We start from the raw sequence: 19,782 nt of genomic DNA, 5'->3' as shown, positions 1-19,782 counted from the left end.
GAAAAGGCTGAGTTCACATATTAAGAAATTAGGAAAGCAATAGTTAATGCTCTTTGTTCTAAAAGGCTGCAGTGGCCCAATAAATCTGGGATGTCTGTAGGGTTATGAGGGCACACTGTTAAGATAACAAAGAAGACCAGTCAGGATCAAGCATGCCAGTTCACAGCACCAGGAGGACACTGTCACCTTTAGTACCCTGCTCCAGATGACCCTCACCAGCTAGGCTACACCATTTTAGACAGATATCAAGATGAATTATATAGTTCTGGGGAGAAGATATGAAAAAGTTCATTTGAAGCAGAGACACTACTGAGGGTCATTCCATAAGCTTCTGCCATAGGACATCAACTAAGCTTCAGACAGGTAACATACCTTTTTTTTTTCTTTTTAAGATTTTATTTACTTATTTGACAGACAGAGAGAGAACACAAGCAGAGGGAGTGGCAGAGGGAGAAGCAGGCTTCCCACTAAGCAGGGAGCCCGATGAGGGGCTCGATCCCAGGACCCAGGGATCATGACCTGAGACGAAGGCAGATACTTAACAACTGAGCCAACAACCAGGCGCCCCAGGTAACATGACTTCTTATAACAATTGCCCACTGGTCATAGGTCTTATACCTCTCCAACCACATGTGCCCTGACAAAGGGTTACAATGATCATCCTTCATCATCACACTTGAAAAGATGTACCTACTTCGTAAGGGTAGATCAGGATTCAGCAACTACCGATCTTTGGACAAGTATGAGCACAGCAAGAGGTCACAGTGAGACCTTACCTTGGCCATGTGAAGTAAAAGAAAATGAAATTTGGGTGAGTCAGTATGAGTGGACCCTCATCTTCACCATTAAGCAAAAGAACATGTATCTGGCATACTAGCCTGTTAGTTACCATTTCTCTTCAACGGAGCTCTGGGTCTGAGGTAACAGCTACCCCTCCTTCCTTCTCCACACCACAGGAGCAACAAAACTATCTACCGAATAAGTATACCATGTTGGATTTTTTTTTTTTAAAGCAAAACCAAAAAAAAAAAAAAATATACACAAAAATATGCATTACTGTTCATTCTCATATTTAGATACAATTTTTTGAGTTATGGAACCACAAAGCAGAGGTCACTACTGAACAGATCAGTTTTGATCTTCTCCCTATGTCTTCTTTTTTATACTCTTTTAACCTGTTAAGAAAAAGAACCTTACTGAAAACTAAGGTAAATGAAGGTATAATTATGATATGACTTCACACTAACTAGGCTATACTTCTGATTATGCTGTTTCAAATTAATGATACATATTTTATTGACTTTTTTTTCTTTTAAAGATTTTATTTATTTATTTGACAGACAGCCAACGAGAGAGGGAACACAAGCAGGGGGAGTGGGAGAGGAAGAAGCAGGCTCCCAACGGAGAAGCCTGATGTGGGGCTCGATCCCAGGAATCTGGGATCACGCCCTGACGCCCTGAGCCGAAGGCAGACGCTTAATGACTGAGCCACCCAGGCACCCCTATTGACTGACACTTAAGTAGCATGGCCTACTATGATCAGTGATGTCAACAAACAGATGGAGATTTTGCCTCAGTTCTCAGTACAACTTTCAAAAGATTTTCTCCCCTTTCCTCTAACTTTAATATAAAGTCTATAGGGGCGCCTGGGTGGCTCAGTTGTTAAGCGTCTGCCTTCAGCTCAGGGCCTGATCCCAGGGTCCTGGGATCGAGCCCCGCATCAGGCTCCTCTGCTGGGAGCCTGCTTCTTCCTCTCCCACTCCCCCTGCTTGTGTTCCCTCTCTTGCTGGCTGTCTCTCTCTCTGTCCAATAAATAAATAAAAAATCTTAAAAAAAAATAAAGTCTATAGTAATTTTTAAAGATATTTATTTAACTGTGAGATCCACTTACAATATATTTCTGTAAGAAATTATTTTGCATACTTAAGAAACCCATAAAGAAAGTCAGGCTGTACAATAGGGGTGGACAATATAGCTGTCATAGATCGGGAAGTCTGAAACATTTCATGAGATCAGAGCCCTGCATCAGGCTCCGTACTGGGGCGAGGAGCCTGCTTAAGATTCACTCTCCCCCTCTCCCTCTCCCTCTGCCCCCCTCCCTTCCCTCCCTAAATAAAAAAATAAACAAATAAAAGAAACCTGAAACCTTCAACGAAAAAATGGAATACTTAATGGCAAAACACCACAAATATCTGCACTGAAGTCAAGAACAAGGACAAAGATGCCTATAATCACTACTATTATTTTAAATGGTTTCAAACGCAATCCATCTAATAAATATAAATACTGAAATGAGATTAAGATAATGAGAGAAATGGCTGAAAAGACAGGACAGAAGCAGATTATGAAGGACATGCAAGGCAAGGAAAGCCAGTTTAATGAAAGTGATATTTTAAAAAGACCTATTTATCAGAAGTTTAGTGGCAGATTAGATGGGAGAGCAACCAAAGGAAGATCATCATATAATAAGTCAAGCCCTAAAGAACAGAAGTGAAGATCCCTTAAAATCAGGTCATCATAAATTGCATCATCATAAGCATCTCCAGAATTACCTTGCTAAATATAGGTTTCATTTGTTGATAGATCATAGTTTTTATCGTGCACAGAACAGGAGGATAGTCAATAATCTACAATACTGCTAATAATGCACTTACATTTTTAGAATCGGAATGGGTCAAGTCCTAATACATGGTTGTCATTCCACCGCTGCCTGATCATTTACTTGTCCCTTGTCCCCTTGCCTCAATGCTCAAATATCTAATTGTATTACAGCCTTGGGATGACCTCCAACCTCATGAACGAAACAGGAGCTATTCAGTATATAACTTTCTCAACTTACTTATTGTTGTTCATGGCACTGCCTTTCTCTCCTACAATGTTTCTTCTTCTAATACAATAGAATAAGATCAAATCTTTCAGTGAAATAAAATGTCCTATATAGGCACAATAAAAGGGCTTTGTATGAGTTCTATAGAAAGTCAACAATTTTGGTCTTGATGACCATATCTTGTTTATCTTTTTTCTTTTTAAAGATTTTATTTATTTATTTGAGAGAGAAAGAGAGTGTGAACAGGCAGGAGAGAGAGAGAGAATCTGAAGTAGACTCTGGGCTAAGTGCAGAGCCCAACATGGAGCTCGATCCCACAACCACAAGATCCTGACCTGAGCCAAAACCAAGAGTCAGACGCCTAACTGACTGAGCCACCCTGGGGCCCTTGCTTATCCTTACAGATACTTACACTTCACTCTTATTAACAAATGTTGAAATATATTTTTTGAAACAATCAACAATTTCATAATTTTTGGCTCAAATTCACTAATGAAGTATGTGTTTTGGTTTACTGGTTTGTTTTGACAAAGTTAACATGAACAATAGGAAAAAATACTAGTACTCCTACAGTATAAGATGGCATTATTTGTTACCTGGAATGATCAGAATATGACACATTCTACTGAATGAAATACTTCAATTAAAAATCAATTTTCAAAAAATAAAAAGATTGCGGTGCCTGGGTACTCAGTTCATTAAGTGTCTGACTCCTAATTTTGATTCAGGTCATGATCTCAGGGTGGTGGGATTGAGCCCTGCATGGGGAGTGTGCCTGTCCCTCTCCCTCCCCCCACTTGAACTCGCTCTGTTTCAAATAAAAAAACAAACAAAATCTTAAAAAAAAAAAACTATTAAAAAAATTAAACGATTATGGGGTGCCTGGGTGGCTCAGATGGTTAAGTGTCCGCTTTTGGCTCAGGTCATGATCTCCAGGTTCTGGAATGAAGCCCCACATCGGGCTCCCAGCTCAGCAGGGAGTCTGCTTCTCCCTCTCCCTCTGCTATTGCTCTCTTTCTCTCTAATGAATAAAATCTGTAAAAAAATAAAAAGATTAAATATAACAGAATACTTAAATCTCCCTTTGAAGACTCAGAAGGCCCCTTATAATATTTTACTGCAAGGCAATAATCAGAAACTTTGTGATCATTGTATGGGATGTGATAATATAGGCAATATGGTTATAGGCTCCACGATAACCAACTTTGTAACATTTAAAAAGCAGAAGAACCTCAAAGTATAAGCTGGATAAAAGCAATATATTAAGAAGTTTATGTTTATATACAGTTGACCCTCTAAACAACAGGGGGTTTTGAATTGTGTGAGTCTACTTATATTGTGGGATTTTTTCCCCCAATATATATACAGTACAGTCCTGTGAAATACATTTTCTCTTCCTTAGGATTATTTCCTTTCTTTTCCTCTTTCTTTCTTTCTCTTTTTTTTTTTTTTTTTTTTTTTTTTGAGAAAGAGCCTATGAGCAGGGCAGAGGGAGAGAGGGAATCCCAAGCAGGCTCCCACTCAGTGCAAAGCCCAACTCAGGGCTCGATTTCACAACCCTGAGATCATGACCTGAGCTGAAATCAAGAGTTAGACACCCAACTGACTGAGTCACCCAGAAATCTATGGTAACATAAAACCAAAAAAATGAAATCCAAAGATGTGATATTATGATATAACCAAAAGAGTTAAAGAAAATGTTCCTAAAAATCTAGGTTGGTGAATATGAAGATAGGAGGAAAAAAATCACTATGGATACATAGGCAGAAAAGCAAGGAGAAATACCAGGCTGACCTAAAACATCTCCACTGCAACTCATTATCTATACTTCCTTTTTTAAAAGGAAAAATCACTAAAATTTTACTCTTATTACACAAAATATAACAAGTATATTTGCCTTATAAAATATTCAAACAATACTGTCACAAATCTTTGTTCCACTCTACTGAAATCTTATTCTTCTCTTCAGAGGCAACCACTGTTAACAGTTTAGTGTGTATCTTCAGGCCTTTATCTGTGCAACTACACAGATATATGCACAGAAGAAACATATAATGTTGGGTGTGTGTGTTTGAGGGGGTGTTTAATACAAATGCATCATAACATCTTATTTATTAGCAAGCTATTTCACTCAACAATAGATTTTAGAGCTTTCTGCTTGTAGTAAACATGAATATACTACATTTCTAAACTGCTATATAGCATCCCACAGATTGGATGTACCATATATGTTTTTTTTTTTAAGATTTCATTTATTGATCTGAGAGAGAGCAAGAGTGAGAGAGATCACATAGGGAGAGGAAGAGGGAGAAGCAGACTCCCCACTGAATGTAGAGTGTCGATCCCAGGCACCGAAGGCAGACACCTAACTGACTGAGCCACCCAGGCCCCCCTGGATGTACCATATTTAACCTATTCTTACTGACAGATCAACATTTTAGGTTGTTATCAGTTTCTTACCACAAACAACAATGCAACAAACATCCTTTACACAGCTATCCTCCAGAAAAATACTTGCACATATGCTAAAAAAAGCCCCTTATAAACAAACATGTTAAATCAAAGGACATTTTAAAAGGAGTCCAAAGAAGCGGGGCTCAATCTCAGAAACCTGTGATCATGACCTGAGCCAAAATCAAGAGTTGGTCACTTAACTGACTGAGCCACCCAGGGATCCCTGTTGTTCTTATTCTTGAGTTGAACGTGTAGTTCATTTCTGACCTTTGGTTTTTTAAAAGACTCATCAGACAATCTAATTTTTTTGTATGCTACATTGGTTTTTATTATGAGTAACTTCATTATTATTGATTTCTTCATTTCCTAAGTTTCATTTTGTTCTCTTAACTCCAAAACATTTAGAAGTACATTTTTATTTATTATTATTATTTTTTTTTTAAAGATTTTATTTATTTATTTGACAGAGACAGAGACAGCCAGCGAGAGAGGGAACACAAGCAAGGGGGGTGGGAGAGGAAGAAGCAGGCTCATAGCAGAGGAGCCTGATGCGGGGCTCGATCCCGTAACGCCGGGATCATGCCCTGAGCCGAAGGCAGACGCCCAACCGCTATGCCACCCAGGCGCCCCTATTTTTTATTATTTTTTAAAGATTTTATTTGAGAGAGAGGGAGGGAAGGAGGGAGGAAAGGAGAAAGAAGAAGCAGGGGAGGGACAGAGGGAGAGGGAGAAGCAGACTCCCCACTGAGTAGGGAGCCGGATGTGGGGCTCGATCCCAGGACTCTGAGATCATGACCTGAGGTGAAGGCAGATGCTTAACTGACTGAGCCACCCAGGTGCACCTAGAAGTACATTTTTAAATGTCTACATGAATAGGTTTCTCTTAGCTCTCCTTTTGCTATTAATTTTTATTTTATTGCATTATGATCAGCAAATGAGGCCTATGTGATTTCTGCATTTTTGGAATTTGAGGTTTTTCTTTGCAGTCTTATACATGGTAATTTTTTCCTTAGCCTTTGTAACTCTGAGTCGGAAAAACGTGTAACCTAAGAATCATTCATTTATGGAAGCAAGAAAAAAATTAATCCCTAACATGTAAAGACTCCATTTAGGAGTCTTGAAAAAGACTCCATCTTGAAAAAGATACATGACGACAAAATCCACCCAACTAACAGAGTAATCAAAAAAGAATAGAAGAATGTTCCAAACTCATCAAATTGTATACATTAAATATGTACAGTTCTTTGTATGTCAATTACACTACAATATAGCTGTTAACCAAAACAGGAACACAATAATGGGAAAGTTGTGGAACAAAAGAATTAGGGGTGAGCAAGAAATCAAATGAAGTGCAAATATTATCAACCAGGACAACCTAAAAAAAACAGACTTTCTTCATCTTTCATGGAGCACGATCAACGGGTAAAAATCTGATACAGAAATAGAGGTGTAAGCTTATTCTGTTACAAGTACTATGAGATAGGACGCCTGGGTGGCTTAGTGGGTTAAACATCCAACTCTTGATTTAGGCTCAAGTCGTAAGATCGAGCCCTGTGTCCAGCTCCATGCTCAGTGGAATCCGCTTCTCTCCCTTCTCCCTTCCCCTCTGCACCCCCCCAACACATGCATCCTCGCCCAAATAAATAAATAAATAAATAATCTTTAACAAACAAAAAGTAACTCTGAGATGAACTAATAGATAATACCATCTCCAAATTCACAGAAAGACTGACAAAAAATTATTAAAAACAGGTTGTGAGACACAATTCTATTTTACAAATCTGAAGGAAAAAAGACGTTCATGAAATTTTTGTAAATACATGAAAAATAACGGAAAAGATTGTAATATAAAGGCAATAGTGGCCAAGACTGGAAAATGGGACTGAGAAACTGAGGAGGGGGTAATGTTTACATTTTGATATATATTAATTTTGGTAACAGGATTGTGTTTAATGAATAGTGAACTTAAAATTGGGAAACTCTTCCTGCCTCTATTGCTAGTCATGAAACTGGTAATTTTAATTTCTCCCATCCTCAATTTACCTGTAAATTAAAGGTATCTGTCATATCTGCATAAATGAATTTATTATTATTCAATATTTGTATGCCACAGAATAGTAAAAACAAAGAAGGCAGGCAATATACATTTGCTGAGCTGAATCATACTTAGTACTACTGCTCAAATTATCAATTTCCAGTGTGTCAAAATTCATTTCATTTGAACCCCAAAAATACCTCAAAGTACTTTACAAGCTAATTGGTATCCAACCTATTAGAACGCTAAAATGCTGGCAAAGGTAAACTGAGTGCCAAAACGTATCTTACTTGTTAAGAGGTACGTTAACATTTGTTTCTTCCTCTCAGTAAATATGGATTCGTATTATTTTCAAAAATGGGAGAAAAAGCAAAAACCATCATTTTATCTTCTTACTAAACTCTAAGATTTTTCTATTCCTCAAGTTTACATTTAGATGTAACGCCAATTTTCTTTGCTTAATGAGCACTCTTAAGTCAATTCTTACCTAAAAGTCCCCCAAAATTTAGAGAAATTAGGTTCTCTCCTAAATTGATTTTTATTCAAATTAAAAGCTCTATTTTGGGGCCTCTGGGTGGCTCAGTCAGTTGGGTATCTGACTAGCTCAGGTCATGGTCTCAGGGTCCTGGGATCAAGTCCCACGATAGGCTCCCTGCTCTGCATGGAGTCTGCTTCTCCCTCTCCCTCTCCCCCTCCCCTCGCTTGTCTGCGTGCTTGCTCTCTCTCTCTCAAATAAATGAATAAAATCTTTAAAAAAAGATAAAAGCTCTATTTTGGCCCATAATATTTAAATATTAATCTTGGTTATGAGGGTAATAAGGATGACTTGCAGTCGGTGCACACAGGCATCTAAAAGAAAAAAATCTGAACTTAGAAACAAGAATGATTAAAAACCAGACATACCTTCAATAACACAAAAGTACATACGCAGAGTTATTAATTACAATATTATTTATAGTTACAGAATAGTGAAAATTACCTAAATGTTCAAATATGGAAGAATGGTTGAAGAAACATGGTATATACACAGCAGACTACTATCCAGTTGTTAAAAGAAAAAAAGGGGGCTCCCTATGAACTGATATGTAGTGAGTTCCAGGAGATATTGCTAATGGAAAAAAAGCCAAGTGCGAAAGAGCACATATAATACGCGACCTTTTACCTAAGAAAGGAGAAACATGGGGTGCCTGGGTGGCTCAGTCAGTCAGGTCGTGATCCTGGGGTCTCGGGACTGAGCCCCACCTGGGGCTCCCTGCTCAGTGGAAAGTCTGCTTCTCCCTCTGCCCCACCCCCCGGCTCGTGCTCGCTCTTTCTCTCTCTCTCTCTCTCTCTCAAATAAATAAAATCTTGGGGAAAAAAAGGAGAAACAAGAAAACATACATATATCTCTCCTATCTTTATTTTTTTTCTTTTATAGAACGAGGGAGGGGGAGGGACAGAAGGAGGGGGGAAGGGCAGAGGGAGAGAATCTTTTTTTTTTTTTTTAAGATTCTACTTATTTATTCATGATAGAGAGAGAGGCAGAGGGAGAAGCAGGCTCCCCGAGGAGCAGGGAGCCCAATGCGGGGCTCAATCCCAGGACTCTGGGATCATGACCTAAGCTGAAGGCAGATGCTTAACCAACTGAGCCACCAAGGCGCCCAGAGAGAGAGAGAGAATCTTAACCAGGTTCCACACCTAGTGCGAGCCTGGCAATGCGGAGCTCGGTCCCATTACCCTGAGATCATGACCTGAGCCAAAATCAAGAGTCAGACGCTTATCCGACTGAGCTACCCAGGCGCCCCTCTCTTATCTTTATTAAATAATGAATGAAGTTGGTTCTTACAGGGGGGAAGGAGGGAGTAACTTCACAGACGGCATTCAGGAGAGAGGGACGCTCCTGAGTGGACATTTTTGTATAGATAATGTTCTACATGTTCAAAATATTAAATTAACAAGGAGCAAAAAGAAGAGGAAACGCAAAACACACAAAACTGAACAAGTGAAACAGATGAACCCAACTGTATTTCTTTTCTTTTCTTTTTTTTAAAAGATTTTATTTATTTATTTGACAGAAAGAGACAGCCAGCGAGAGAGGGAACACAAGCAGGGCGGAGGAGCCTGATGTGGGGCTCCATCCCAGAATACCGGGATCACACCCTGAGCTGAAAGCAGACGCTTAACGACTACGCCACCCAGGCGCCCCCCAACTGTATTTCAAATGAATAATATAGCCATAGGAAGAGGGAGAGAAACAAAACAAAACGAATCCAAGTAACTTACAAATACAGTATTCAATTATATATTTTCAGTCTTGGGCAGAATGGATGGGAGGAAAACTGCATACAAACTGTAAACCCTTTCCAGGAAGCTTTGTTTTCTGAAGTGGTAAGAGTATAACAATTCTGAAAGTATTCTGAAAGTATTACAGGATTGAACAAATGTGTTGATATTGCTAGGAATCAGGTCTAACTGCAGAAGAAAAAGGTGTTGGGGAGGAAAACAAGAAAGAACCTCGTAGAAATAAACTGGACTTAGAAGTATTGGGATAGCCTAATGATTTCTAAAATAAGTACGTGTACATGTGTACGTATATCAGTGGGTCTCAACTCGGGGAGATTCTGCCCCCCCCCCCCCAAGCAGAGTTGGCCTTGTCTGGAGACATTTTTTACTGTGGCATCTAGTGGGTAGAGGCCAAGGATGTTGCTAAACAACTTAAAGTGTACAGGACAGATCCCACAGCAAAGAATTACTTAGCCCAAGATGTCAACAATGCCAAGACTGAGAAACCTTAGTATACATGTGTACCAGGGTGTCTGTATATGTTGGTACATATGTATTTCTTGGTTCTGTCTATTTAAAGAGCCCAGAAGCAGACACCCCATAGCAGTAAATATACTTAGTACCCATATCTTGATGTTTAATACCATTCCCCACTAAGAGGAACCAGGGCTTATTGGAGCAATGACTGACTGTAGGATTAAGGCAGGATGGGTACACATAAGCAAGGACCACCTTGTTATGCTAGAAAGTAAGAAAGTGTCCACAAATAAGGCCATAAATAAGAGCCAACTGAAGAGGCTCCTATGGGCCAGTCTGGGATAGTCAAACACCAGAAGTATAAGAAAAGTAATCAATGATAAAAACTACTGAAAATATGAGAACTTAGGAGTTCATACCAATAATGAAAAAACAACTAAATAAAAAAGGAAAAAGTCCCCCGATTACAGCAAAATGTTGAGTGATGACTAGTAATGTGGAACGAGTAGTTGTGTAGGAAAATCATCACTTTGTAACCACTGTGGTAAAGAATGGTTCAGGCAAGACTTATTAATGGATGTTAAATCTAGCGGGGGAATTTAATGGAAATAAGAATGTTTTGCATGGGGGCACTTGGGTGGCTCAGTCAGTTAAATGGCTGGCTCTTGATTTCGACTCAGGTCATGATCTCAGGGTTGTGGAACTGAGACCCCCATCAGGTTCTGCGCTCAGTGGGGAGTCTGCTTGAGATTCCCTCCCTCACCCCACTCGCTTACTCTCTCTCAAATAAATAAACCTTGAAAAAAAAAAGAATGTTTTGCATGGTCTCCCCACTTATATTTGTTGAAAAAAAAAAATAAATGTAACTACATAGTGGAGAAAGTAGGCATCTTGACTGAGGGATCAAAATTAGCATCACCACCGAGAGGCAGATAAGACATTATGTATCTCTGGACACGATATCTTTTTTTTTTTTTCTGAAGATTTTATTTATTTGAGAGAGAGAGAGAGCACAAGCGGGGAGGAGAGGGACAAGGAGGCTCCCTGCTCAGCAGGGAGCCCCATGTGGGGCTCGATCTCAGGACCCTGAGATCATGACCTGAGCCAAAGGCAGCCGCTTAACTGACTGAGCCACCCAGGCGCCCCTAGACATGAAACCCTGAGAAGAATACAAACTATTCTGGCCAAGAATAATCTGAATCTAATCATGAAGAAAAATTAGAGAGCTACAAAATGAGGAATATGCTATTAAAAAAACCCAAAGAAACAACTATTCCTCAAAAATATTATTGTCCTAGGGACATCTGGGTGGCACAGGTTGAGTGTCCGACTCTTGTTTTTGAGTTAGGTCGTGATCTTGGGGTCCTGAGATCAAGTCCCACATTGGGCTCTGCACAGAATCTGTTTGAAATTCTTTCTCCTTCCTCTGCCCCTCTCACTTGTGCCCTCTCTCTCTAAAATATTAAAGCCCCCATTGGGCTCTGTGCTCAGTGGGGAGTCTGCTGGAGATTCTCTCTCTCTCCCTCCCTCTCTCAAATAAAGAAATAAATCTTAAAGAAAAATAAAGACTAAAGAGAAATGACAACTAAATACATTAACTAATCTTGTACTAGACAGTGTACTAGAAAGGAGAGAGAGAGAAAAAAAAACCCAACAACCCTGCAATACAGGACATTATCAGGTCAATTAACAAAATTGGAATACGGAAAGTAGATTCAAAACGTGTTGTGCCAGTGTCAATGTCAAATTTGCTGAAATTGCTAACTGTCCTGTGATTTTATAGAAGAATATCCTTATTCTTAGGAACTGCACACCCAAGTATCTGGGGTAAAGACCCCTGGTGTACGCAACTTACTCTCAAATGGTTCAGGAAAAAATATTGCATGTGCACGCGCCCACACACACACACAGGTACAGAGTACAAATGATAAAACAAATAGTATAAAATGGTGTAAAAATGGTACAAAACACGTGAAGTGGATAAAATGTACATTAAGTATTCTTTGTACCAATTTTACAACTGACCTATAAATTTGCAATTACTTCCAAATAAACAATTTTGTAAAAAGCCACAGAAAAATTTTAAAACATCTACAACATGAAGCTAAATTATTCCTCTATATTCTTCACCTATAAAAACAGAATGCTATAAAATATGGGATGCTATAATATAAAATATCAGTGGTCAAATCATCTTATGCCTCTCTCATTAATGCATTTACATTAACTATTATGTTATCTACCTCATAAAGTTCAAGTCCTCTAATAGCCCCTGGATGATAAAAGATAAAAACATACAGTAAGGCAAAGGAAAGGAATTAGCAGTAACAAAAAAGCCTTCATTTTTCTAATACACACATTCTAGACAAAAGAATTGAGAACGTTGAATGATCTATTTTCCTACTGACCACAATATATTTAACACAAGCTTAGAATAAAACTTATCCCAACGAACTTACTTGTTCTTCTTTAAACTTCTACACAATAAAGTCACAAAGGTAAATAACACTATTTCAAAGACCCAGTTTTAAAATAAGACCAAACTGCCCAAAGCAATATCTGAAGACTTACAAGAATACTTTTAATCTAAGAATAGATCTCCCAAAGGTGTATTTTAATTTACTACTTTGTCTTTTATGAGATTAAAAAAAAAAACACGAAACAGAAACTTACAGTTCATCTCGTTGTCTCTGGGACAGCACCATTTTGGCTGTAATATCAAGCTTCTTTGATATAGTGGTATGTCCCTCCTTTGGGAAATCAAAAAGCTTTGTGATCCCTGGATTTACAATTAAATATGCCACTAAGTGGCGTCCACACAGGGGAAGACAATTCTTTTGCAAATGAATCCAACCAGTAGTCAGGAGACAGTCAACAAATAGGGTTCATTCCACCTAAGGGGGGAGAGAGAGAGAGAGAAGGTAATTTCTTTCACTTAGAATTTAAATTATTTCTAAATTACTATTCGCAGTATACACTTTCAAAGACGAGGTTTACTTAATGCTAGTATGAATATTAGATGTTTTCTGTTATAATCAAGGCCGTAATATTAATATGTATTTTAAACTACCTTTAATAGTTTACTGAGCCAGAACAGCACTATTTTCAAATTTACCCATGCTCAACCATGTCACCTGCCAGAAAATATTGGTATCAATTTTATTAAATTTCAAATATTAACATATAATTTCTGTAGACTATAACTCTCCCTCAAAGTCAAGAAACTGAGCCACCTCGCTAGTTCAGTTGGTGGTGCATGCAACTCCTGATCTCAGGGTTGTGGGTTCAAGCCCAATGGTGGGTACAGGCATTACTTAAAACTGAAATCTTTTAAAAAACCATAACTGAAGTAATCTTCAAGACCGAATGTAAGTCAGTAATAATCTTAGAACTATTCAGCAAACACATACCCTCTTAACCAATGCATTTAATCAAGAAACACTTTCATGTTATTTCAATTTATTTTGTGCTCTTTAGAGCACCTGTTTTCAAAATAAAAAACTGAATGGACTACCCTAGAGTCTATGTACTCATACAGTAATCCAATTCTCTAACCCAGTTTTTGGATAATATTACCCAGTATTTCAGAGCCCTTTCTTTATATTTGTCACACTATAAAAACAATTGCTATATAACATCTAAAAAGTATTGTGATCAGTTCAATCAGAGTAAATGCAGGTAAAAGTTAAAGAAAAATCAAAAACTATTTTAAAGAATTATTCTTCAAATCTCCTATTTTACAAAAAAATGTTTAGTTTGTCTTATCACCCTGTACAAAAATAGCTAGACAGAATTTCCACTGTGTTTAGAAAATGTATTTGAGATAGTCTTACTTAAAATGCAGACTAGTACATACAAAATTCTGTTGGCAGGGACACTTGAAAGAAAAAGAAAATCATCCTCTAAATAAAATGAAATTAACATCTAATGAAGGGTCTGTGGGACCACCTATCAAGAGATACATCATGGATAGAAGAGACAAAGACTATTTCTTGAGTACCTTTTTCCTGCAATGCCGGTCACACTGTTCTATGCATAGGGGATACAGAGGTGAATAAGCCAGTCAAGGAGTAAAAAAAATGAGCAAACCCTGGTTTTAAATATGAACCCTAAGTAAAAAAGGAGTGCTCAGATGTTCCCAATGGTAGCTACTGATTTTGATGCAGATTTTTCTCTTTTTAGCAATTCTAGCAAATATAATCAGGGATTTATTTTATGATCTTTAATGATTCTTCCAACCTAGAGACCACCTGGCTCAAAACGACAGCTGAAAGCACCACATCTCTTTAAATTCAGAAAAATATGACTAAGTATCAGTAATAAATAGTGGAATGAGAATGAAACACCCTGGACAACCCAGAAAACCATCTCTCTTTGGTATTTAACAACTTCTAGTTATTTAAGCCTCACTTTTCTAAGTCTTCTTCTTTCAAAGATTTATTGGAGAGAGAGAAAGGTGGGGGGTGGAGCAGAGGGAAAGGGAGAGTCTCAAGGGAGAGGAGACTGTGCTGAGTGTGGAGCCCAACGCAGGATTCGATCTCACGACTCCGAGATCATGACCTGAGCCACAACCAAGAGTCAGGCACTTAACTGACTGTGCCACCCAGGCACTCCTCACTTCTCTAAGTCTTAACCATCACCAAGCAAAAGCATCTAGGGATTCCTATACTCTGCTAAAGGTCACATTAGAGTAAGGCTTTTCTGATGGTGGTGACTCTCTGAACTGTCTATAGGCTTCTATTACCTGGGACAATGGTAAAAAACAGGGTCCAATTTAATTAAGGAGAGAATACCCCTAGCCAAAAAACTAAATCAATGTACAAGAATAATAGCAGTACTAGAATACTAAGATGATCTATTAACAATAAAACCAAGACATAAATCACTGAACGTGTAACTGTGTACTGCATAATTTATTAATTCATCAAGCATTTACAAAACACTTACTATGTACCAGTCACCAGGTTTAATGAAGGAAAATACTTGGTCTTTACACTCGAGAAGTTTACAGTCTACTGGAACAGTCAGTTAAAACAGTGCAAAAAAGGGGCACCTGGGTGGCTCAGCTGGCTAAGTCTCCGACTTGGTTTCTGCTCAGGTCATGATTTCGGGGTCGTGGATCGAGCTCCACAGCAGGCTCTGTGCTCAGTGTGGAGTCTGCTTGAGATTCTCTCCCTCTGCCCCTCCCCCTGCTCTCTCTCTCTCTCAAATAAATAAAATCTAAAAAGATCCAACCAAACAAGCAAAAAAAACCAACCACCAGTGCAAAAGCAGGACAAGTATTACATAGGAGGTGATGACTCAGGATGAAGATCAGAAAACAAGCTCAGGTCTTTACATTTATCCTAGGGACAATGGGGAGCCATTAGGTAAAGTTTTTCAGAAAAATCACTCTTACTCATACAGTAAAAAATGGACCCGAAAGACAGGAAAGGAACAGATCAGACAGGAGGCTTACAATAATGATGGTGATAAATGATGGGGATTCACACCAGCATAAAGGCAGTGAATGAAGACAATTAGTTGAATTTAAATTATTTAGCAGGTTAAGTCTCATATGATTAGTGACTGAATGTGGGCAGCAAGGTGAGAAAGGTCAAGCAAGAAGTCAAGGATAACTTCCAGAGATTTCTGGCTTAGAACTATGTTGAACAGGAAACTCCTCTGTGTGAGGGAATGAGGAAAGTATGATTCATTCCACTTTAGGCATGTTGATTCCAAGGTGCCTTTGAGATTTTTAGTAGGAAACTGTACAAACAAGCCAGCTCTGAAGGGAACAAACCTACCAAAAAAACCCAAAACCCAAAAAACGGGTTTGACACTTATCAGTTTAGAGATGGTGTAACTGAAGCCATGACAATGGAGGATGCACGGAAAATGCACAGAGCTAGATGAGCACAGGGCCAGGCAGAACAAAGCCAACACCTAAACAAACAAACAAACAAAACTACAACTGAGGCTGAGAGAAACCCGATAAAGAAGTAAAAGTAAAAACAGGACAGAGTACATCATAGAAGCCAAGGAAGTATTTCAAGAAGCAGCAATCAACAGTATCCAAAATTACCCAACTACTAAGCAAAATAAGGTCTGAAATGGGTCTGCTCCATTCAGTATAGAGCTCACTGACAACCTTAATGAGAATGGTTTTGGTAAAATGATAAGGATATGGTTTAACATGCAGAAACCAGTGCAGGGAGACAAAGTAAAGACAGTACCATAAATAAGTATCTTAGAAATAGTTGGAAATGTTGACAAGTTTTTCCCAACCAAATGAGATGCTCAAATGCTACTGGTGGAGGAAAAAAAAGACACAGAAGAAATGAAGAAAGGAATAAAGAATTTTAATATCGCCATTTTCATCCCTTAATCAACCAAAGGCAAACAACCAGACACAATGAATGCCATGACAGAATAACACTACACCACCTATAAAATATTCTTGCCACAAAATCAAATCTGAATCTTTTAAGTCTCTGGCTCCAACTATCTATTTGCAAGAAGTACAAAGGGCAGAGGAATATGTTAAAGACATCATGGGGATATAACCAGCAATATCCAGACTGTGAAAAATCTTATGAATAAATGACCCAGTTTCTTCAAATACATTCCAAGGAAAGGAAGAAAAAAAGAGCTGGAAAGGGAAACCTATAGATTGAAAGACACAAGTGACATACCAACAATTGAAGTCTACAGACCTTATTTAGATCTGGATTTAAAAAAATTGTTTGAAAAATAAACTGCAGGGGCGCCTGGGTGGCACAGCGGTTAAGCGTCTGCCTTCGGCTCAGGGCGTGATCCTGGTGTTATGGAATCGAGCCCCACATCAGGCTCCTCTGCTATGAGCCTGCTTCTTCCTCTCCCACTCCCCCTGCTTGTGTTCCCTCTCTCGCTGGCTGTCTCTATGTCTGTCAAATAAATAAATAAAATCTTTTAAAAAATAAATAAATAAATAAACTGCAAAATAAATCAATGAACAAATATTTGGGGAAAATGAACACTGGATGGAGGTCTGATAATATTAAAGAATAAGTGAATTTTTCAAGAATCATAATGGTATTGTGGTTATTTTTATTTTTTATTATTTATTTATTTTTAGAGAGAGAGCAAGCAAGTGCATGCATGCAGGGGTGGGGGAGCAGAGGGAGAGGGAGAATCCTAAGCAGGCTCCACACCCAGCCAGACGTGGGACTGTATCTCACAACCCTGAGATCATGACCTGAGCCAAAATCAAGAGTCAGGCACTTAACCAACTGAGCCACCCAAGCACCCCAATATTGTGGTTATTTTTAAGACTTTTAGAAATATACAACAAAAAATTTATCAGTAAAATGATGTCTGGGATATACGTCAAAAAAAAAAAATTACACGGGGGCACCTGGGTGGCTCAGTCAATAGGCGTCTGCCTTTGGGTCAGGGCGTGATCCCGCCGTCCTGGGATCGAGCCCCACGTCAGGCTCCTCTGCTGGGAGCCTGCTGCTTCCTCTCCCACTCCCCCTGCTTGTGTTCCCTCTCTGGCTGGCTGTCTCTCTCTCTCTGTCAAATAAATAAAATCTTAAAAAAAAAAAAAAAATAACACGGTGGCGTGCCTAGCTTGCTCAGTTGGTGGACCAGTGCAGCTCTTGATCTTGGGGTTGTGAATTCAAGCCCCACGTTGGGTGTAAAGTTTACTTAAAAATAAAATCTTGGGGCTAAGAATCTAAGAATATAGTGTACAGTATTCCTCAGATTTACCTTTTAGCTTAATACTTTAACATATAACTGCAAAATATCACATGACAACAGAAATAAATGGTTCTCCAACAGAGCAAAAGAGATAGTTTAAAATACTTTGCAATAAACAATCTATATTTATAACCAACAGTACAAAAAAAACAGGCAATATTTTCATACCACCTGGTGAAGGAGTTCTTAATCTTTTTGGGGGGGTCACTGGATTCCTCTGAAAATGTAATAAAAATCAAGATCTCTTCCCTCAAAGAAGAACATATGAACAAAATATTACATGCATTTCAAGGTGGTTTACAAATTCTTCCAAAGTCAACATAATGAATGAGAAGACTTAACATTTTTGAAACGTATTTTGGCAGCACTTCGATAATCCCTTCTAAGCTACTTGTATATATTACAAACATATTTCAAAGAAGAGTCTCATTTATTCATTTGCATGTCAATATCCAGACGTTCTTAAGAGATCAGATCTGTGTTGCCTAAGCACTAGAAACAGAAGCTTCAGTATGTTTTTTGGAATGCAGAATTCTTAACTATTCTGTATTCTAATATTATATCTGTTTATCTACTACACAAACGCAGCTCTCCTAAAACAATGTTTATTGCTTGGGTAAGTACCTCACCAAAGAAGAGAAAGGGGAAAAGTAAAAAAGAAAAGATAAATAACAGATCATTAAAAAATCTTATGTAACTGGGTGGTGAGGTGAATTAACTGAAATTCTTTTCATTTTCAGTTTCCACATGTTATCATAGGTTTCACACTTATCAAAACAACCTTTGTAACACATTTCATCAATAATTTGTTTTGCGCATTGGTCCCTGCTAACTATGAGTTTATGAAACAGGGACTATACAGAAAATAAAGGATGTGTGTAAAGGGAAAAACAAACAACTAATTGTATGTTAACAGTAGATATTAACAAATATAAAATGGAAATAATCAGATTTGTTACTAGATGTAGAGGTAAGAGTTTAGGAGAAACAGCAAAGACCTATATTCCAGTAATTGGATAATTACCAATGATTCCTGCTCTCATGAAATTGTCACTTGACAATGCTTTATTTAAAGAGAGTCACCAGGGGCGCCTGGATGGCTCAGTTGTTAAGCGTCTGCCTTCAGCTAGGGTCATGATCCCAGCGTTTTGGGATGGAGCCCTGAACGGCGCTCCCTGCTCAGCAGGGAGTCTGCTTCTCTCTCAGCCCCTCCTCACAATTCTCTCTTTCACTTCCTCTTTCAAATAAAATCTTAAAAAAAAAAAAAAAGAGGGTCAGCAGATTATCTACCTCTCTTGAATAGCACATATTTTATAGCTCATAATCCTAATCCAGACAATATTTTCCAGATACAGCAATGAGGCAAGGCAGAAACTACTGCCAATGAAGATTTACTGAGTACCTTTGCACACTAGTTAATTTTCAGAAGTTAAATAAAATCTATTGTTTCCCAATTAACTGCATGTTTCATGGTACTTTGCAAATCATTACGTTTTTAGTACAGTTCCAAAAAACAGACTTTTTCTCAAAGTCACTAATAGGATGTAAGATATTTTATTAATCTGCATGACCACTCATATTACAGATATACCCCTCTTGGTGCTTCCAACTATTTCATCTATTATCCTTACATAGATTTTGTACACAATAATTCAATAAAGAAAAATAAAACTAACTTTTTAAAAAAGATTTTTATTTATTTGACAGAGAGAGAGAGCACAAGCACAAGTGTGGGGAGGGGCAGAGGGAGAGGGAGAAGCAGACTCCCCACTGAGCAGGGAGCCCAACATATGGGGCTCGATCCCAGGACCCTGGGGTCATGACCTGAGCCAAAGGCAGATACTTAACCGACTAAACCACCCAGGCGCCCCTAACCTTTTTTTTTCCCACATAGTGGTAAAAAAAAAGGATGAAAAAATACTTGTCTACAATTTAATGAATTAAGATCTCAAAGTGACTTAAACAACTAAAAGCTACTTTCTTGAGTTGGACCCATTCTGAGCCT

The 19,782-nt window shown here is 38.4% G+C and overlaps 1 protein-coding gene across 3 annotated transcripts in view; it reads right to left on the bottom strand.

Moving 5' to 3' along the window:
* The window catches only part of PAFAH1B1 (platelet activating factor acetylhydrolase 1b regulatory subunit 1), a 78,427-nt gene that overhangs the window by 29,714 nt on the left and 28,931 nt on the right, over positions 1–19,782 (bottom strand). For all 3 annotated transcript variants that reach the window (XM_026517878.4, XM_044390821.3, XM_048223221.2), the window contains exon 2: positions 12,729–12,949. In XM_026517878.4, the coding sequence (XP_026373663.1) occupies positions 12,729–12,760 (32 nt within the window). In that variant the 5' untranslated portion in view covers positions 12,761–12,949. The remainder of the gene's footprint in view (positions 1–12,728; positions 12,950–19,782) is intronic.

This window comes from Ursus arctos, unplaced genomic scaffold, assembly GCF_023065955.2.
Source record: "Ursus arctos isolate Adak ecotype North America unplaced genomic scaffold, UrsArc2.0 scaffold_24, whole genome shotgun sequence".
NCBI lineage: Eukaryota > Metazoa > Chordata > Mammalia > Carnivora > Ursidae > Ursus > Ursus arctos.
Note: the sequence above shows the minus strand (reverse complement) of the source record. Positions and strands in the feature narration are given on the sequence as shown.